Below are 22,168 nucleotides of genomic sequence, written 5' to 3'. Positions count from 1 at the left end.
AATTTTGATAATAATTTTTATATATTTAATTTTCAGAGCTTGTTTTTAATCCGAATATAACATATTTATATGTTTTTGGAATCAGCAAATGATGGAGAATAAGATAAACGTAAATTTGGATCGTTTTATAAATTTTTATTTTTTTTTACAATTTTCCGATTTTTAATGACCAAAGTCATTAATTAATTTGTAAGCCACCAAGCTGAAATGCAATACCGAACCCCGGGCTTCGTCGAAGATTACTTGACCAAAATTTGAACCAATTTGGTTGAAAAATGAGGGCGTGACAGTGCCGCCTCAACTTTCACGAAAAGCCGGATATGACGTCATGAAAGACATTTATCAAAAAAGTGAAAAAAACATTCGGGGATTTCATACCCAGGAACTCTCATGTCAAATTTCATAAAGATCGGTCCAGTAGTTTAGTCTGAATCGCTCTACACACACACACACACACACACACACACACACACGCACGCACGCACACACGCACGCACATACACCACGACCCTCGTTTCGATTCCCCCTCGATGTTAAAATATTTAGTCAAAACTTGACTAAATATAAAAAGGAAGCGAGATTAACCTGGTCTGGTGTCCAGCACACGTGAACGTGCCTGGCAACGAGAAAGCGGACAAAGCCGCTAAAGAAGCTGCCCAAGGCATGGGCGCCTCCGAGGTAGACCTGCCATTGTCTGCTTCTGAGATCAGTAGCCTTACAGACTCTCTTCTCTGGAGAGAATGGAGGAACACATATATGCACAAGGCTATAAGCTCTGGCTGGCTCATTCGGGAAGCCCCATCAAAACAGATGAACACCTATAATGCATGCCCACGTGTAATAAAAAGGATTAACCGCCTAAGGGCAGAAGCTGGGAGTTACCAATTTCTAGAGCTTAAATGCACCTGTCAATCCGACCTCACCATTGCTCATTTGACTTTGGAGTGTGATTTGAACTCATGCCACTTTCAACCCCTGACTCAGTTTATAAACTCAAATAGAAATATTCTGCCAAATACCTCAAAGGAAAAATTAAGCTATCTTTTAAGTTTTAATAAAGACCTTGGGTGGCAAGGTCCCAAACTTATCGCTGGACTTATGCACACGCACCCACTTGGTCCCTGGATATGAAGAGACATTGCTGCGGCTGACGCCATTGCTTCTCATACAGCTACTATATATTTTTATCAGATCTTTTAAAAATACCATTTTATATCCAAGTATCTCTTAACACCATTTTTAATTAGATGAGCGAGAGTGTGCGGGGGGCGGGAGGGTGGTGAACCACTGTACATAAAGGGAAAGTTTGTGTGCGTGCCTGTGTGTGTTCTTAATCTAAGACAAATGTCGCCAATGTTTTTACAGAGTGACGTTAAATAAACGATTTTATCATCATCAACTCTCGCCATCAGTACCACCTGACCACTGATGAGACACAATAGTGTCGAAACACGTGTCTGGTCTAGGTACAAACACTGTGACAAACGGATTTGCACATAGTGTATATTGGAGTTATATGACGCAGGTGTACAACATTTCATGGGCCACGAACTTTGAGTAGGCACCGTGCGGTGAAATATTGTCCGTACAGTGCAGTGATGTCACGTGTGAGATGTGACCAATCAGAGAAGAGTAGTGACTGAGGTCACGTTTGTAGATAGATTAGACAGCAGAGCTTTGCAGACCATTGACAAGAGAAGACGGGTCTCTTACTGAGTAAAGTTTCTCACCGGGCGCTGGGAGGTCGGTTAGGCCAAAAAAAAAAATAGGTGTGGTTACGGTAACATAGCTCAAAAAAATAGGGTAGGTAGGTAGGCAATCACTTTTTTTTTTTGTTAACTTTTTTTTCTAATGTGTACAAATTAAACCTACTTGACAGGGAAATAAGTGTGCGACTCGGGCGCTTTCGCTTTCATTGCGTTTTTTGCACTGGTTTTTTTTTTTTTTTTTTTTTTTTTTTGACAAATGTAATAAAAAGTTATAGGATCGGCCCCTAAAATTAGGGTAGGTCGGGTTACCGTAACCACACCTATTTTTTTTTTAGGCCTTAGACTCGTGCCGCGGTATTGAATCGTTGGATTCAGCTGCTGTGTTTACAGGTATTTATTGAATTGATATTTTGCTCGGAGATATTATTTTGCTCGGAAATATTGACTTGAGAAATGACCGGGAGAGTCATGTATGAATTGGCTGAAAAGCGTGCGCTGTTGTCAGCCATTGTTGAAAAGGGAATGTTTACATGTTTTTCGGAAAGGAAGTCGCTTATGAGTTAGCGGGTGTATATACTGTAACCGCATAAGTTAGTTGACGGTAGTGATAAAGAATGTCAGAAAAGTTTATTCAAGTATGGAGACTTATGGTAGTTTAAACTTGTGTATTTTAGCATCCCGGGCCGAGTGGGTCGCGGAAGTATCCCGGGCCGAGTGGGTCGCGGAAGTGGGAACGAGACGGGAGGTTCTGCCTTACGCCCGAGCCGAGAGCTGTGGGAGCGCAGGAGGGGAGACAGCGTGAAGTGCTGTAAAACGGGAACCCCGTCCCCATTCCACCACACGAAGCCAGTTTGTGTGGGTGGGGTGGAGCAGTACGTGCCACTGAATATGTGAGTACGACTGGGAGAAATTAACCAGCATGATAGCTGTACGGAGATACGTTCCCCAAGTGAACAACCACGAGACGTCGAGCGTCGTGGGTTTTTATCATCTGTGTGTAACAGAAGTGAATATTGACAGAAGTATTGCTTGAGACAATAGGGAGATTCAAGAGACAGCACGTTTCGTTTTGCAGCTCGTTTCGTTTGGTGAATGAGTCACCCCGCGAAACGGAACGTGAAACGAGACGGCATAGGCCACAGACAAGATTTAGATGTATTCACGTTTCGTTTCGGAATGAAGGAAGGGCGATAAATCTTCAAGTGAAATTATCACGTCTGTCCTCGATCAGAATGGGGAAAAAAAAACCTAGGAGGTGGTCCAGAATCGGGCATACTTTGATTATTTTCAGTCCAAATAAATCACAGACTTTGTTTATACAAAATCACATACGAAGCCAGAATAAAAATTCGATGCGATGACCTACTTCTGCTTCGCCATTTGCTTTCTTCACCATGAAGTTGGATAAATGTACCAGGATCAGCACCCTTCAAAATATTTCAGTTCACAACAGTTGTCTACCTCCAATGAACACATTCTCAGCGCTGAAAGACTGTGAAAGGGTTGATGAATCTAGCAATGCATAAAATGGCCAACAAATAAAACTGTTAGTGTGCAAAAATACTCACAAAAGTTGACGAAATATTGTTCGTTTTTTGGGGGTGGAAAACGTGACTGCGTTTTGACGTTCCACGTTCCGTTTCAGTTGACCTTCACCTTTCCAGCGAGAGACTCCCGAAATGATGACGTTTACCACGACTTCAAAACGAAACGTCCCGACGTTTCGTTTATTAAATCTCCGTATTGACTTCGTGTGTAGTGAGACAGACGGGCTCTCACGGAACAAAGCTTAAAGTGTTATACGTGTGTGCACGTGAATTGTAGACTGCATGACAAAGTAACATGTATGTAATTTTGTGCAGTTAGACTCTGTGTGTTAACAGAAATAGAACTTCCATGTTGAGCGGGAGTGATCTGTAGAATGGATGAAGAATAATATGTTTATGTTGTGTTATTGAACATTCTTATAGAGGTACAGAGGCAAAGGGCCGTAACTGTGTTCGTGTTTTTGTGCCTGGTTGGAATGTGTGTGTGTGTGTGTGTGAAGGCTAGATAGTAAACAGAGAGTAACACGCACAATTTCTGATAGGAGTAGATATACATACATACAGACATACACACATAAATTCCAGCAGTAACAAATACAATGGTCCTCCTCAGGACTAGATTACCTTGCGATACGTCCCCCACAAAGGGACTTTGCTCTGTAAATCTCGGTCCCCCTTGAGGAGGGTCTGATGCTCCCAATAGGCTGTCTGTGAAGGGATACTTAATTCTCTCTCTATCTCTGCTAAGAGATTTTAACAAATCTCGAAGAAAGTCTCTGCTGACTTTCAATTGTTTCTTTCACAATTTCTGATGTTTTATATATATATATATATATATATATATATATATATATATATATATATATATATATATATATATATATATATATATATATAAGTATAAATCCGCCTTTAGGACGACCATTGTAAAAAGGGGTTTTATAGCTACCGGTGCTATATCCGTTGTTTTTAAAGCAATATTAATAAAATTTTGTAATTACATTTGCTAATTGACCTACACCCGACTGTCATGAATTGAACGTGAAAATCTGTCAAGATTAAGATATAGGTGTTTTGCATGGTCGCCTTAATGAAAATAATGCAAGAGTGGGGGTTACGGCGACACGCCTTTTCGGGTAGCTTAGGGCAACCAATTTATAAGGTATATTAAGGCGACCAGTATTTGTATATTTTGTTGTTCACAAAGTTTTGTAAAGGGCCTAGAGCCATAGGTTATGCACTTAAAAATGTCCAGTTATTATTATTATTTTAACAATTTTAATTGTCATTTAGTTATGTGCTCAAACTCTGCAGTTCCCGCTTTCGAAATCGTTATTATTTAAGGTTCCTGATGCTTTGTGTTGAGTGTAATCATGGCTGTTTCATCACTAATTATTCTGTTGGCAGTTTTAATAAACAGTTCAAAACGTGCAATAGATTTTGTGTATGAGTTGTGACAGAAAAAATGATAGATGCTTTCATCAGTGTTGTTCCCAAGTCAGAAATAAAAGGTCACTGTTTGCAAAATTTAAACATATCAATAGGAATGCCTTGTTGTAATGTTAACAGGCAGATGTAAGCAAAGTACATCACAGAAGAAAAACATATAACAGGATGTACATATACACACATTAACACATACAATGCAAACTGCGATAAGTCAACGAATGTGTATTTGTTCAACAGCTCATTTATTTGTCAAAAACAAGAATAAAATTATACACATACACCTTCAGCAATGATGTTTTAATGTGCGCACTTGTTCTTAAATCGCTTCCCTACACTTACCATATTGTTCGAGACCAAAACCTACTATACTTTGTTCAGTAAGGGAGATTTGACAAAAGGGATGTCGTACAGAGTTGCGAGTGGGACCTCTCTGTAGAGGGTAACAAAAACGGGAAAAAAAGACAACTTACAAGTATGTACAAGAATAAAGTTCTTGCAAAGAATACACTTGCAAAAGGTCTATTGTTTTCAGGTAATGGCAGAAATGCACTCAATGCTGGATTGATCTGGGGCCCAACTACACTCTAAATGAACATGATGGGAATTGCACACACTCACTTATTTGAAACAGTTTGAGAACGGCATTCAAATGTTCTGTTTTGAGAGTTAGCTGCTGTGATCATCTTTTGTGTGCTGAATGAACTGAAAAAGTAAGCTGTTATGGGCTCTCAGTGTGTTCTGCATGATCTGTCAATGTTCTAAATGCAGAATGCTTTCAATAGTCTTGCCGACGTTCTTTCCAGAACAGCACAGTGAAAGTCTGCTAAGATCACAATAAATGCTCTATAGTTTACAGTACACTAATTGAGGTCTTTTTAAATCTCTGCCATGAAACAATTTGAGAACACAAAAAAGTAATTTGACCACTTGCAAGTGTACGGTTCAGATTACCAATGATTTGTTTGAAAGAAAAAATATCGTGTGCAGAATTATGGCACACATATTTTGGTAGTCTTACATTTCACCTAATCATTAACAACATAGAGATCCATATTTAGTATGTTTAAGTTATCTTTTATGTTGAAATCATTGTAAATGTTAGGGCAGAAATGATGTCATAAACACACAAGCTACACCAAGATACCTCAAATTGAAGAAGATTAATGAAGCACAGAAACAACAAATTTTAGTTAAAATTTCAATCAAATGTACACTATCAAGAAAACAATCGTAATTGAGTAGAATCAGAACCAGTGGCCTTTTGGAGAGAGTTACTAAGCCCTCTTCCAAGCATAACATTTTTGGCAAAATAAAGTCAAGACAGAAGAAAATAAATGGCATGCATTTACAATGCAACAGGATTTATTGGGGAACTAATTTACCCCAGAGAAGTGAAACAAATACAGATTAAAACAGAGAACAGTTCTTTGAAATTATTTTGATGTACATGATAGCATAGATTAACTGTGTTGTTTGCAATGTTGATCAATGCCACACACAAATTGACCACTTTCAGAATTCATGTACATACATATCACAAACTGGGAAGGAGCGTGATTGACAGTTTGAACTGTGCATGGTATTACAAATTACAATGCTATATTTACTCTGTCATTAGAACTCAGTATTAGAAGCAAAACATAAAACAAATGTCATCGATTTCAAGACACGACTGACAACTTTTAAAGCAAAATGATATAAAATGATTTGAAATTTTCAATGAGAAATAAATGATGACATTATTGTAACCTATTAAACAAGAAGAGCAAACGCTCGATCGAGTCACTTTCGCAGTTCTGAATATTATATGAGGCATCAGATGGACAGGAAGAAATTGCTATTCACAACACAATGAGTCACGTTCACATAAAATTTGAGCCCGGTCACTTTTATAGTTTCCGAGAAAAGCCCAACGTTAAGTTGTGTGTTGCCGAACAGAAAAGGCTAGTTATCTCCCTTGTTTTTCTGATAACGTTCGTAAAAGGCTACAGATGTAAATACTTTGATGTAAAGAATAATCCTACAAAGTTTCAATCACATCCGATGAACTTTGTCAAAGATATAAAATGTCTAATTTTTCCTTTGACGCTGACCTGTGACCTTGAAAAAGGTCAAAGGTCAACGAAACCATCGTTAAAGTGTAGAGGTCATTGGAGGTCACGACTAAACAAAATATGAGCCCGATCGCTTTGATAGTTTCCGAGAAAAGTCCAACGTTAAGGTGGTGTCTACGGACGGCCGGCCGGACAGACTAACACTGACCGATTACATAGAGTCACATTTTCTCAAGTGACTCAAAAAGCTTAATTGTTTTCTATTTATCCTCCAGAATTAGCTTCCCATCAATTGAACATGAATAACAACAACAGGCACTTGTATTGTGGAGAGGAAGTCTTATTATAATACCTTACAACCACTCATCTCAAAAGGTTATGAGTGCAGTCACTGGAGGGTAGTCACATGCTTTGTGCGCCCTTCAATTACTGCATGCACTCAAAATATTACATTTCGTTTTCACCAGTATCGCTATAACATTAACAGCGATCGTTCAGCGATTACTAACTCACAGTACAAAAGAGGGTTTGAATGGGAGATAATGGGCAATGCAGAACTCTTGAATAGATTAGGCCAAAAAAAATAATAGGTGTGGTTACGGTAACATAGCCACAAAAAAAAGGGTAGGAAGGTAGGCAATCACTTTTTTTTTTTTAACTTTTTTTTTTAATGTGTACAAATTAAACCTACTTGACAGGGAAATAAGTGTGCGACTCGGGCGCTTTCGCTTTCATTGCGTTTTCTGCACTCGTTTACTTGTTTTTTTGGGTATTTTTTTGACAAATGTAATAAAAAGTTATAGGGTCGGCCCCAAAAAATAGGGTAGGTCGGGTTACCGTAACCACACCTATTTTTTTTTTAGGCCTTAGTGACGATCCAAGTGATCAGGCTTGTGTCAGACTGCTTTGATTAGTCTGAGATAGAACACCTGATTGCATTTTCTGCTCAGCTCTGTTCCGGTCATTGCAGAGGTATCTGGCGTCCAAATATTTAGAGTGTACGTGGCACACTTTTGTCGGTCAACATAAAATGTTTAGTGCGTGAACTTTTTACTCTATGAAATAAGCCAAACACGCATACATTTGTAGTGGATTTGACCAAATTTGTTCATAGTACCGGACCTTGCATAATAACACAAACCAGGCCTCGGTCGAGTCTCAAGTGAAATTCTCCTTTATCCGATACTGACAACGATTTTCAAAACACATACTTGATATTCGTTAGTTTAGCTGCCGAGATTGAACCAGTACACATCTGTCATGGGTGATTTTACATACACACATACTCTTTAGTTTAGCTGCCGAGATTGAACCAGTACCACCCAATGATTGCTTTCTGCTTCTTGCCATTCACACAGTGTCAGTCTGGCTGGTTCACCATCCATTCTTGCGTTAAAAAGGGTAAATCCAAAAACAAAGAAACTGCCAGCGTTTTACCACGAAGGGCCATATCAGGGCGGTGCTGCTTTGACATATAACATGCGCCACACGCAAGACAGAAGTCGCAGAACAGGCTTCATGTCTCACCCAGTCACATTATTCTGATTATTCTGACACCGGACCAACCAGTCCTAGCACTAACCCCATAATGCCAGACGACAGGCGGAGCAGCCACTAGATTGCCAATTTTAAAGTCTTAGGTATGACCCGGCCGGGGTTCGAACCCACGACCTCCCGATCACGGGGCGGACGCCTTACCACTAGGCCAACCGTACCGATCAGAGCTCAGTGACAAGAAGAAAAAAGAGTTGGTGAAATCAAAGGTGTTCAATGAGCAAAAACATACAGAAGGAAGGCTGTTCTCTTAAAACGTTTTATGTTAATGTAAATCCAATAACAAACGTTCCAACAACCTACCTTTCTTGTTTTTTGATTTTAAAAAGGGTAAGCCTGCCCACAATCAAGTTGCGCATTAGAACAAGCAGGCAGCTTCATGGCTGCAGCAACCCTTACTTCATTAGAATGTTTTCTTTGTAAGTGTCTGATGAGCACACTTTGAAATTGGCCACAATATAGGCAAGGTCGTTTCGGTTTCTTGGAAGAAATGTTTGGCAGTCCGTCTGAGGCAGGTGGCAGTCCATTTGAGGCAGGTGGCAGCTCATCTGAGGCAGGTGGCAGTCCGTTTGAGGCAGGTGGCAGTACATCGTGTTTGTCTGGTATTTCTGAAAAAAACAAAATATGCAAAAAATCCTATTACAAAGTTTTCAAAGATCAAAGCAGCTCTACCCAAGAAAAAAAATGAAAACTGAACAACGCTTCTTGAAGAATAACCATGTGATCATATTAGGCATAACCAAAACCAATATCAACGATTATGAAAAGTGATCGCTTCCTGGAAATAAAAGCCCAGGTTCAGATCTTTATGTTCACAACAAAAAGGAGCATGGTAAAAATTTCAAAATGGGGGAATGTTGCAGCAGCTTAACTGAACATTTAGTAACTTTTGCCTGGTCTTTGCAAGACTGGTGAATAACGTGTTTCACAAATATACAATTTCCCTGGAAACCATGGACTCCCAGCATTTTCCTTAGAAACAAATGAAGCTGCATAAGGCAGAGATGCGTGTGTGTGTGTGTGTGTGTATGTGTGTGTGTATGTGTGTGTGTGTGTGTGTGTGTTTGTGTGTGTGTGTGTGCATGCATGTGTCAGACATGAGGTGAGGAAGCTTTTGAGACCATGTTGCCAGTTTTGGTGAATGCTATTTTTAATTGCTGTCCAGTGTTGTTTTCAAAATTGATGTTTTTTACATTTAGTCAAATTTTGACTTAATGTTTTAACAAAGATGGGAAAATGTAGAGCATGTACAATTCTGTCCACACGAAACTGTTTTCTTGATAGTACACTAGTTGATTGCAACTGCATATGCAAATGTCCTGAACTATAGTCTATAGACAAGTCTTGCTTCTGGCTCAGGAAAGCTGAATTTTAGGTAAATTGGCAAATCATGAAAGGTTGCAGTCATAGAGTCACTACTTCTCAGTTTCTTTCACGGACTTTTACCTTGGCATGTTTTCTTCCTTTTTGCAGGTGGTGACAGCATTGAGTAGTAGTACATGTAGCTTGAAAAAGGTGTGCCATCAGAATCAGAATCACTCTCCGGATCGTAACTGTAGTCTTCATCCTAAAACAAAATATTCACAGTTAAGTTATAGTGATGTCTCTGGCAAGGCGGAACATGCCATCATGTGAAACTCTTTTTTTTTTTTTATCTAAACATCACAAATGAAAGCTCAAAACGTATTTGTCAGTAGATCTGGAAATCTGGTCATAGGTCTTTTTGAGTAAAACTAAAAGTACTTGGAGGAAGGAGAAAAAATTATCACATTCACACTATTTGACTTGTAATGCGTGTGTGTTAAAGTCCCAGTCCGTCCCAAATGGTTTACAGAACGATTCAAATCTTTTCATGAAAAAGCAGTTCTAACCTTATCGAACACACTTGCAATAGCATTTAGTGAATAGCATTAAATGACACAGTTTTTTTGTTTAGCTCGAGTAAACCACACACCTGTTTTCGTGGTTAATCTAACCCCTGAGCCATCGTGAACCCATGTGATCTACTTTCCCTTTTTTTCTCACAATTTAGTAGTCAGTCCTTGATTTCAATGCGACTCGCTGTATCTGCCATGGCACGTTATCTAAAACGCAACAAATGGCTGCGAGTCACACGAAGTGAATGGTGTCGGCTGACCGTTCAAAGAAACTGGCGACATGCTGAACATTCGTCTGCTACGAGAAACACGTTTTGCAGGACACGCTTCAGGGCTAGTTTTTAAACTTTAAAATCTTCGAGTTTTACTGATTTTGTCTTAATGCAAAAAGAATTATTTAAGAATATTTGTGTAACAAGCTGTCAATTTATTAGTATAAGTTAGGTCTAGCGCCAAAACGAGCCATCCCATTGTCTGATCAGACAATCCGGCTGGCCACGCAAAAATAAATTCGTTCATAAGTGCTCGCTCTTTTCGGAGGGCACCTACGATGTTCTCAAGTGGTGAGTGTTGAAATGCAAGGGTGTTTGTACTGTGTGTAAAAGCCAGACAGTGTCTGTGATGGTTTACGGGAAGCTGCGTGTGCCTTTAAATTCAACAGGGGACCTAGGTTGATCAAACGTCGTCCTAAAGCTCTAATCATGCAATACTTTCAACTTATTTTCAGTCGCCCTAAGGTTTGGTGCTTCTATTTAAATCTCAAATTGCTTAACTTTGTCATAGAGTGAGACTGCAAGTCGCCCACTCGGCCACTATGGTCCCATTAATAGTCGTGTTCAATGTGCTTTTGACACAGATCATCATAATGGTCCCGACTCTCCTCAATTATGCGCTTATCTTGTGTCTTTTCTGGATTACACAGATACTGAAGTAAAATGCAAAAAATCCTTAAAATGTGACCCTCCACCACGAAATGAGTCACATGTCACCTCGCGCGGTTCTGCACTAGGCTTAATATAAGTCCAGGGAGTGTCTGGTAACAGTTTGTGGGTCACCTTAATCACAGGCTTATAAAGTTAAAAAGTCATCCGGAGAGTCAAATTCAGGAAGTAGGTAACCCGTGAGTTAGTTCAAATCGCGAGGCTTTTCGTACCTGTCATCTCCAGATGAGGCTGGTTTTATCGGTACATCTCCAAATGAGGCTGGTGGTAGCGGTACATCTCCAGATGAGGCTGGTGGTAGCGGTACATCTCCAGATGAGGCTGGTGGTAGCGGTACATCTCCAGATGAGGCTGATGAGAAATAAATCAGGTCATCTTTTTACTGACACAAACTTTGAAAGGAATTCCTGTTCACGAACCGCCTTTTTCTTTGTTGTTGTTTTTACATGATGGAAATTGAGCTTTCCACGCTTTGAACAGATCAATACAACTGATCTCGTTTCGTCACTTCATACGAGACTCGCCACGTCATGTCACAAAAGTAGAAACTCAAGAAGTTTAAGAATTGTAAGGCGGCCTTCTGTCATTTTCAAGGGTACCAATTTGAAGCCAATATTTATTAACCAACATGAACCGTAGCCTACCGTACAGTCTAACAGTGTGAAATGTGAATGAGGGTCGCATCAGCAACTTTAGCCTATTCATTTCACCCTCCGGATGGACGGTCTTATCAGACACTGATTTAGTGATAAACACGTAGTATCGATGCAGGCACACTCATTTTCGCAAACAAGCAGTTGCCAGGCATGAGACCAGCAAATGTTCAAAAAGTAGGAAACTAAGCCGGGGTCCAGGGGCCGCTCAGGCCCCTGGTGGGGTCCAGGGGCAACGCCCCGGTGGGGGGTTCAGGAAAATGAATTTTAGAATTGTAAAGGCCATTTTGGGGCCTCTCCTGATAGCAAAAAAATAGATCATGCCTTTTTAAAAAGCTATAAAAACCACAAGAATATGTTTTAGCATTTTAAACAAAACATTTTGCTTCACATCCACAGGTGCCTGTAATCACATGATAATGACAATGTAGAAAACAAGAGGCGAAGCCTTCAAGGCTCACGTAAGAAATCGACAAACAGTAACACAAACTCAATCACTCCGTCACACATACACACACACACAGTAAGCATAGGTGACACTGTGCAAGAAAGCGAGACACTATAGATCTAGATCTGTCTGTCTGCATGTAGCCTGTAACTTACAGGGACACGACTGCCAACTAGTCTCGGCTCGCTCAAAATGACAATGACCGAGACTTTCAATAATTCCTTCGCGTGACGTCTAACCCTCTTACGCCATAATGTGACGTCTTCAAATGTTAAAGTTTCTACCACAGACATACACATGCACAGACAAAGTTACGATCGCATAGGCTACACTTACGTGAGCCAAAAAGCAATCAAGATAACTCATCAAAGCTGCTACAATGTCTGAACAGAGTGCACCTCCTCTCCCCCCCACCCCACCCCACCCCCCCACCCCCAAAAAAAAAGGTTCTAATCTATAAATCGGTTGTTTTGCCTTGAGTTGAGGTGTTAATTTTCCTTATTCAGGCCTACCAGCAACTGCGGGTCATCGGCTCAGCGCAGACAGGATGGAGGGAAAGAGAGAGAGAGAGAGAGAGAGAGAGAGAGAGAGAGAGAGAGAGAGAGAGAGACGTGCTTCCAAGAGCCCTCTGTGCTTCTTGCTTTCAATGTGACGAACCAACACCTTTTTTCCACCAAGTCCGTATTTCACCAGTCGCACCACGTGCACACGGCCTGACCGGGAATGGATATTTTGGCGATACTGTCGCCAATGAGCTGGCGCCTTTCTTTCTTGTTGATAGTGACAGTCACTTCTTCTGACTGCCAGTTGGCTTTCCACTTGTTTTTCACACTTTGGTCGTCGATCGTAAGAGCTTCCACAGCCGACAAAACAATATGGAATCCAGACGCCATGATGCTACGGTGTTTGGAGATCGGGAGCCAATCAAAACAACCATCGGTGAATAATTAAGCCTCGGCAATAATCGTCGGAGATCAACAGCCAATCAAACGCGACCCATGATACTGCTATGGGTTCACGCGAGTGCTGGGGTGCGAATGCACTGACTTCAGTCGCAGACAGCTTCAGCTGAACGGTTCATACCACCACCTATGGGTTCACGCGAGTGCTGGGGTGCGAATGCACTGACTTCAGACGCAGACAGCTTCAGCTGGACGGTTCATACCAACTCCCCCCCCCCTTTTTTTCTCAACGAATTTGCATCGATCTCAAGAATGGTCTGTGAGCTAAGGAAAATATCGGAATTCCGATAAAAATCGGACCAGTCCCATGTCTGACAGTTGCTTCATAAAATAGGTACTTAACAATTGTGCAGCAAGCTGGTTTTAAAAGTGCATGCATGTTCTGCTGTGCAGTGACTTGAATGAGAAGCATTTAACAAGGGTAAAAGATCAAATACGGTGATGCCACACGCTGAAGAATAACATACCTGTAGTCCTGAGCTGCTGCTGAAGGACAGTAAGGTCGGTGGGAAGCTGGACATTGTTGGGAAAAGTAAGACGAGACACAGACTGCGCTGGCAACATCATTGCTTGAGGTGCCAAGGCAACGGGGTGCCAACCAGCCATCGAGAAAACCAGACTTTGCTGCCTTGTTGTAACCATGCCTGTCAAACAAGTACAATGTATATCACAATGGGCACAAGTCTGTTTTATGTGGGAAAAAGTATAGCCAGTGTTGTTGCCAGCCTAAGAAGACAATAGGTCATTTGGACCTCCCTAAAAAAAAAACAATAAGTCCAAATGTCCTGGCTTTAAAAAAACAATAGGTCCAAATTACCATGCCGTAGTATTATATTGATGAAATTTCCGCTGTTTGCGCCGTTTTCGATAATTAGGTACACCGGCTGGAACGGGTATTTCCGTAAACGCAGCCTCGAGTGTCAATGACGACAAACACAGAGTCAATGACGACAAACACAGAGTCGGCACCGAGTGCATTTTTCACTCGTAGCAAACATGAGCATTTCGATCGGGGTTTGTTTTCCGACTTTGCAACTCCCATTCCATTCATTGCAGACCTTGTCCGCCTTGTACGAATATGTATCGGTCAGTTGACCACCAAAACGTAAAAACTATCGGTCCATCGACCGGACAAGGCTAGGTCCAATGCGTCAAATCAGAAAGGAATGCGTCACAGACAAAAGACCGAGGCCTGGCAACAACACCGTATAGCATGTTAAATTCTTTACACAAGAAACTTTTTCCTTGATAGTACAATAATTGATTGCAACTCGACTAGGAAATGTCCTGAACTATAGACCAAGTTGTGGTTTCTGGCTCAGGAAAGCTGAATTTTAAGTAAATTGGTCAACCATGAATTGTCGCAGTCAGTGAGTTACTACTTCTCACAGTTTCTTTCATTGACTTTTACCTTGGCAAGTTTTCTTCCTTTGTGCAGGTGGTGACAGAATAGGGTAATCGCAGGAAGAAGGTGTGCTATCAGAATCAAAATCACTCTCCTGACAGTAGTCTTCATCCTAAAACAAAATATTCACAGTTAAGTTAATGTGATGTCTCTTGCAAGGCGGAACATAGAATCATGTGGAACTTTTATTTAAACTAAAACATCACAATTTAAACCCCAAAAGGTATTTGTAAGTAGATCGGAATATCGGGTCAATTTTTGAAAAAGGACTTGGAGAAAGTATGATCACATTCACACCATTTTTGACATATATATAGATACATGCGTGTGTGTTAAATCCCACAGGGGAGCTAGGTCGATCGACCAAATGTCATCCTAAAGCTCCTATTGTACAATACTTTCAACGTATTTTCTTTCGCCCTAAGGTTTGGTACTTCCTTTCAAATCTCAAAAAAGTGTTGTTGTCTGATGTTCATGTCGTGTACCAAAAAGAAATAAAAACGTGTATAAAAAAAACCAAAAAAAACTGAAAAAATAAAATTCTCAAAAAAGTAATATGTCATTTTTTTTTAGTAACAACCCAGATCCAATTCGCCAAATGTCGCCCTAACGCTCCCATTATACAATACTTTTGATTAGGGCGACCAAAATTATAACATATATATATATGCATGTGTGTTAAATCCCACAGGGGAGCTAGGTCGACCAAATGTCATCCTATTGTACAATACTTTCACATATTTTTTTTTCGCCCTAAGGTTTGGTGCTTCCTTTCAAATCTAAAAAAAAGTGTTGCTGTCTGATGTTGATGTCGTGTACCAAAAAGAAATAAAAACGTGTATAAAAAAAAAATCTCAAAAAAGTAAAATGTCATTTTAGTAACAACCCAGATCCAATTCACCAAATGTCGCCCTAAAGCTCCCATTATACAATACTTTTGATTAGGGCGACCAAAATTATAACATGTATATATATATTGTGTTAAATCCTACAGGGGAGTTAGGTCAACCAAATGTCGTCCTAAAGGTAAAGCTCCAATTGTACAATACTTTCAACTTATATTCTGTCGCCCTAAAGGTTTGGTGATTCTTTTAAAATCTCAAATTTCATGTTACTGACAACCCAGATCCCATTCCCTATCAAGCAGACATACAAGCTTATGTCGACACATGCTTCCAGACAAATTTGCAATAACAATAGAATCATTTCCCATAATACCATGGCAGCTTAGCACACCTGCCTTTCGTTGAGTCTCCACAATCATCATTTTGATTATTCTGAGACTATGATGCATGCTGGGTGTGTTTCTGCGGGTTGCATTGACCCGAGCTGGACATTGGCGTCAGGATCAAGTCCAAGCTTGATTTTGAGTGCATGTACTCAGAATACTGAATAGACCTCAGTTTAAAATCTCATCCCAAAGAGTAGTGAGACACCGCCCTTCATGAGGGGTCAACCGTCAAGTTAACAGCAGTGTACAACTCAGACAGTCACTTATCCAAGTACTTGCCTAGGCTCGGCATTGCTTAACTTTGTCATTGAGTGAGACTGCAAGCCGCCCACTCTGCCACTATGGTCCAATAAATATTCGTGTTAAAATAAATGTGATGCTTTTGACACAGATCATCATAATGGTCCTGACTTGCCTCAATTATGTGCTTATCTTGTGTGTTTTTCTGGATTACACAGGTACTGTAGTTAATGTCCAACTATCCTAAAAGCTCCAATTGTACAATACTTTCAACGTATTTTCTTTCGCCCTAAAGTTTGGTGCTTCCTTTCAAATCTCAAAAAAGTGTTGCTGTCTGATGTTGATGTCATGTACCAAAAAGAAATAAAAACAAGTATAAAAAAAAAAAAAACTGAAAAAAAATGAAAAAAAAATTCTCAAAAAAGTAAAATGTCATTTTAGTAACAACCCAGATCCAATTCGCCAAATGTCGCCCTAAAGCTCCCATTATACAATACTTTTGATTAGGGCGACCAAAATTATAACATATATATTGTGTTAAATCCTACAGGGGAGTTAGGTCAACCAAATGTCGTCCTAAAGGTAACTTAGCTCCAATTGTACAATACTTTCAACTTATATTTTGTCGCCCTAAGGTTTGGTGATTCTTTTAAAATCTCAAATTTCATTTTACTGACAACCCAGATCCCATTCCCTATCAAGCAGACATACAAGCTTATGTCGACACATGCTTCCAGACAAATTTGCAATAACAATAGAATCATTTCCCAAAGCACACCTGCCTTTCGTTGAGTCTCCACAATCATCATTTTGATTATTCTGAGACTATGATGCATGCTGGGTGTGTTTCTGCGGGTTGCATTGACCCGAGTTGGACATTGGCGTCAGGATCAAGTCCAAGCTTGATTTTGAGTGCATATATGTACTCAGAATACTGAATAGACCTCAGTTTAAAATCTCATCCCAAAGAGTAGTGAGACACCGCCCTCCATGAGGGGTCAACCGTTAAGTTAACAGCAGTGTACAACTCAGACAGTCACTTATCCAAGTACTTGCCTAGGCTCGGCATTGCTTAACTTTGTCATTGAGTGAGACTGCAAGCCGCCCACTCTGCCACTATGGTCCAATAAATATTCGTGTTAAAATAAATGTGATGCTTTTGACACAGATCATCATAATGGTCCTGACTTGCCTCAATTATGTGCTTATCTTGTGTGTTTTTCTGGATTACACAGGTACTGTAGTTAATGTCCAACTATCCTAAAAATTAACAGTTTCTTGGTAGTGAATGCGAGTACGTGTAAGAATGTTGTGACTTTTACATACTTTCTTTTTATTCTAAATTCAACCAATCTATATATGTACGTGTGTGTGTGTTAAAGCCAAATATTGCCCTAAAGCTCCCATTATACAAAACATTCCACTTAGGCATAGGGCGACCGACAAGTATGGGTTATATGAAGTCTTATATCGCGCGCGTATCTCCAGACTCGGACTCAAGGCGCCGTGTGAGATGGATTTTTTTTACACAATACATCACGCATTCACATCGACCAGCAGATCGCAGCCATTTCGGCGCATATCCTACTGTTCACGGCCTATTATTCAAAGTCACACGGGTATTTTGGTGGACATTTTTTTAATCTATGGCTATACAATTTTGCCAGGAAAGACCCTTTTGTCAATCGTGGGATCTTTAACGTGCACACCCCAATGTAGTGTACACGAAGGGACCTCGGTTTTTCGTCTCATCCGAAAGACTAGCACTTGAACCCACCACCTAGGTTAGGAAAGGGGGGAGAAAATTGCTAACGCCCTGACACAGGGTCGAACTCACTTCCGAGCGCAAGTGCGTTACCACTCGGCCACCCATTGGTGCCTTTTCTCCAATTTCATTAGACTGACAACATCGACCTAGACGTGGCTAAATCCCATTTCCTGGAAAGTTTAAAAAATAAAAGCGGTCAATTTTCGTCCTGATATGGTTCTGCGTAGTCGGCTGGACGTTAAGCAACAAATAAACAAACAAAAACGGTCAATTTCATAATGGAGGTAACCCGTGAGTAAGTTCAAAATCACAATGCTTTTCGTACCTGTTCATCTCCAAATGAGGCTGGTGGTATCGGTACATTTCCAGATGAGGCTTTTGGTAGCGGTACATCTCCAGATGAGGCTGGTGGTATCAGTACATGCTGGTGGTATCGGTACATTTCCAGATGAGGCTGGTGGTATCGGTACATTTCCAGATAAGACTGGTGATAGCGGTACATCTCCAGATGAGGCTGATGATAGCGGTACATCTCCAGATGAGGCTGGTGATAGCGGTACATCTCCAGATGAGGCTGGTGGTATCGGTACATTTTCAGATAAGGCTGGTGATAGCGGTACATCTCCAGATGAGGTTGGTGGTATCAGTACATCTCCAGATAAGGCTGGTGATAGCGGTACATCTCCAGATGAGGCTGGTGATACTGGTACATGTCCAGATAAGACTGGTGAAACTGGTACATATCCAGATAAGGCTGGTGATACTGGTAAATCTCCAGATGAGGCTGGTGATGGCGGTACATCTCCAGATGAGGCTGGTGATACTGGTACATCTCCAGATAAGGCTTGTGATACTAGTACATCTCCAGACGAGGCTGGCAATACTTGTACATCTCCAGATGAGGCTGGCAATACTGGTACATCTCCAGATGAGGCCTGAGGTACCAGTACATCTCCAGATGAGGCTGATAAAAAACAAATCATATCTTTTAACTGATAGAAGCATGTGTTGCATATATATATATATATTGTAATACAGACCTGGGGACCTCAATTTTGCCATGGAGTTTAACAAAAAAAAAGCTACGTGCATTTTCAGAAAAATGAGAGTACTCCACATAACTTTTAATCATTCATTTCAAACATGCTGCACACACCGTCATTGATAAAAAAAAAAGATGGAAATCTTTGTTGATTTTTTCTTTAAGAGAAGACCTAATGTCATTAGACATCTGTTTCATCATTGCTGTAGCCTTCTTGCAGCCTGAACACTTAGACTTCTGCGCGATGTTTAAGACAGGAAACACACTTTTGACAGCTTGTAAAATCACATCTGCTGTGCTCAATGACAAATTCATTTTCACTATCAGCTCGGATAACATCGCTTTGGCATGTACTGCACCCTGTTCCTCGGGTAGATCTTTTGCAAAAGACAAAGTCTGTGATGCTCCTCATGCTGGCAGCGGCTTTTCTTGGTGTTGTCAATTTCAGGATCCCTATGAGTCTAGCTTTGACATGCAGTGTCTATCGATGTCAAACTTGGAAAACATACGTTGAAAGGAATTCCTGTTCCCGAACAGCCTTTTTCTTTGCTCCTGCTGAGGATCCACCTCTTTGTTGTTGTTTTTGCATGATAAAAATTGAGCTTTCCACGCTTTGAGCTGATCAACGCAACTGATCTCGTTTAGTCACTTCATACGAGATTCAAAATGGCCATAGTAACAGGTTGTTTTTTTACACTAACTGAGTGAACCGAAAGTAGAAACGCAAGAAGTCTAGGAATTATTTCTCTTTTTTTCCACAGACCGTATCAATCGTAATTTAGAAAATCAAGAGTACAAAATATGGCAAAATCTTACGGGTTCCCTTTTCTGTACTATAAATAGCAATAAAATGATCACAAGATCAAGAAGGGGCATTTACAGGCTTCATGGCCTATCTAATACTAATGTACATTTGAAACTTAGTCAGGTATAGATTACATTCAAAAAGCAGAGGGGTGGACTTTTTCTTGGGTTCCTACCATTGTAAGTTTTTGTTAAAACTTTAAACAATTAAAGTAAAGGTTAATGTATTGGCAAAACAAAGACGAGAACCGAAAAATGCCACACTATGAAAATAAGTATGATAAAATGAAGTCGCAGTAACACTAAGCTTTTAGTTTTATGGGAAAAGTATATATTTCACGACGTTACAAAAACATATTGAACGGAATTGCCACCACCAAGGAATATGATAGCCATGCCTTCAACCCTATTCAACGAAGAGGAAATCTGTATCTGTCAAGTCAATGCTGGTGTCTTGATTACCGCTTTACTGCTTTAAAGAAATGTGCCAACCTTGTGTTTTTTCTTCTGTGACTCGACGGCCTCCAGCTCCTCTTGCAGTACCACAACTCGTTTGGACAGCTGCTAGTTGCGGAATGACAGACTGTCGACCTCCTGCTGGTACTTTCTGTTCCATTGTTCCTTCTCTTTCAGGTGCTCCTATACAACAGGCACAAGAACCAATTGTATTTATGGTCAGTTGACAAAGCCATCTACTTTCAGTACATTTGACACTTTTCAACAATTTAGTCTTATGGTATGAATATTCTTCAAATGGCAAACAATTTTCTAATTACATTCAAAGTTATTCTTATAATTATCATATGTTAAAAGGCTTTTCTGGTTAATGTTAATTGTAATTCAATCAAGTTTGCGTTTTAATGAAACAGATCCTGTGATTGGTCAGAATGCCCCAACTCATTAAAAATTACAGGTCATTAAATAGAGCTTAAACAATGACCACGAGTTGATTAGTGGAAAATAAACCACGAGTGGGTATTTGCAGCCTCTTGGTAATTCACGAGTGTGCGGAGCAGGTTGTTAATGAATTTTTTAGCTAGTGGCTATCGACAATTAGTCACCGGTAATTTGTAATGAGTTGGGACATTCTGACCAATCACAGGATCTGTTTCATTAAAAAGCAAACTTGATTGTATTACAATTGTCGATAACCACTCGCTAAAAAATCCATTAACAACCTGCTGGCGAGGCGTATTGATACAGCCTCAACTAGTCTCGGTTAGCTTTGAGGGTCATTTTACAAGTAGGAAATATGAAGGCCAACGAAATACCGAGACCATAAGGTATGCGAAGTGATGACGTTGAGTACGTGACGTAAGTTAATGCATGAATTCTTCCGGACTACGTCAGTCAATTCCAAAGATCGCTTTTGTGATGAAAAGAATTTGTTTTAGAGTTTGCTGTCCAGAAAACCGTCAAAAAAGAAGGGAAAATGTGTGTGAAAGAAAACAAAACAGGAGCAGAGTGATACGATAGGAATACAGAGACATTTCTTGGGACTTGACCCTTGCAGGTAGGTGGACTGAAAGTAGTGTGTGAACAGAACAGAACCAATTCTGTCTGTTTACAACCGCATGAAAGCAGGAAAGAGATTGTCGTCAGATTCAATTACAATAACATTAACATGCTTCCATTTGAAACTTCTCGGTCTTCATCGTGGATTGACGCCCTCCCAAAGTCTAAAGTAATTGAAGCCCGACGGAGCGAAGGGCTTCAATTAGCTTTTGTCGGGCGTCAATCCCCGATGAAGACTTTGAAGTTTCAAATGGAAGCATGTTAATCACTTAATGTGTAACTGAACAGGTGGGGGCCTCATCAGATCAAAAAGCTGTGTCTGGCAAGAACCGTAGTGAAGGCATTACATCCGCATCAAAGCGACGAAGGAAAGTGTCCATTCTAGCTCTGCCCTCTAAAGTCAAACAGCAGTAAGTCCACTCATAATAAAGCCAAAATGAAGTATTGCCAGTCATAATTATGATAATATGACTGGCAATACTTCATTTTGGCTTTGATTTTTGTTTGTTTGTTTGCTTAACGCCCAGCCGACCACGAAGGGCCATATCAGGGCGGTGCTGCTTTGACATATAACGTGCGCCACACACAAGACAGAAGTTGCAGCACAGGCTTCATGTCTCACCCAGTCACATTATTCTGACACCGGACCAACCAGGCCTAGCACTAACCCCATAATGCCAGACGCCAGGCGGAGCAGCCACTAGATTGCCAATTTTAAAGTCTTAGGTATGACCCGGCCGAGGTTCGAACCCACGACCTCCCGATCACGGGGCAGACGCCTTACCACTAGGCCAACCGTGCCGGTTTTTGGCTTTGAAGGGCAGGCTAAAGGTAGTCACTTTGATTAACTGGAAATAATTCATGCAAGTTTTTGTCTTAGCTTTTCTTACCTGAATTATTGCGTAAAGCCATGAGGACCACTCATCCTCCTACCTCTGGTGTAATGAGGGTAGTAGTCCATTTTTGACG

General features: G+C 40.5%; 1 protein-coding gene and 1 long non-coding RNA gene across 4 annotated transcripts; both read right to left on the bottom strand.

The window, feature by feature from the left end:
• Positions 1-4,928: 4,928 nt before the first annotated feature.
• Positions 4,929-11,500, bottom strand: LOC138947877 (uncharacterized). The gene is made up of 3 exons (XR_011449849.1): positions 11,344-11,500; positions 9,760-9,880; positions 4,929-8,921 (listed from the first exon to the last, which is right to left on the bottom strand). It is a non-coding gene; the product is annotated as an uncharacterized lncRNA (long non-coding RNA).
• Positions 11,501-13,516: 2,016 nt separating this feature from the next.
• Positions 13,517-22,165, bottom strand: LOC138947876 (uncharacterized). 3 transcript variants are annotated; one of them, XR_011449848.1, is made up of 5 exons: positions 22,090-22,165; positions 20,177-20,323; positions 18,164-18,802; positions 14,606-14,711; positions 13,526-13,838 (listed from the first exon to the last, which is right to left on the bottom strand). XR_011449848.1 is itself a non-coding variant. In XM_070319446.1 (4 exons), exons 2-4 carry the CDS (start codon positions 18,458-18,460, stop codon positions 13,624-13,626), a joined length of 618 nt encoding a protein of 205 aa, XP_070175547.1. In that variant the 5' UTR covers positions 18,461-18,802; positions 20,177-21,372; the 3' UTR covers positions 13,517-13,623. The 3 variants fall into 3 exon arrangements, 2 of the variants coding, with proteins under 2 accessions (XP_070175547.1, XP_070175546.1); XM_070319446.1 differs by lacking the exon at positions 22,090-22,165 and having other exon boundaries at positions 13,517-13,838; positions 20,177-21,372; XM_070319445.1 differs by lacking the exons at positions 13,526-13,838; positions 14,606-14,711 and having other exon boundaries at positions 18,117-18,802.
• Between the last annotated feature and the right edge of the window lie 3 nt (positions 22,166-22,168).

This window comes from Littorina saxatilis, linkage group LG14 (genome assembly GCF_037325665.1).
Source record: "Littorina saxatilis isolate snail1 linkage group LG14, US_GU_Lsax_2.0, whole genome shotgun sequence".
NCBI lineage: Eukaryota > Metazoa > Mollusca > Gastropoda > Littorinimorpha > Littorinidae > Littorina > Littorina saxatilis.
The sequence above is the reverse complement of the archived record's forward strand: the minus strand, read 5'-3'. Positions and strand labels throughout refer to the sequence as shown.

Excerpts from the sequence above, each read along its gene's own strand:
- LOC138947876 (XM_070319445.1), bottom strand. The coding sequence starts at position 22,111 with ATGGCTTTACGCAATAATTCAG. Across the intron at positions 20,324-22,089 it reads GGCTTTACGCAATAATTCAG|GAGCACCTGAAAGAGAAGGA; the intron begins GTAAGAAAAGCT and ends CCTGTTGTATAG. Across the intron at positions 18,803-20,176 it reads CACAGAAGAAAAAACACAAG|CCTCATCTGGAGATGTACTG; the intron begins GTTGGCACATTT and ends GTTTTTTATCAG.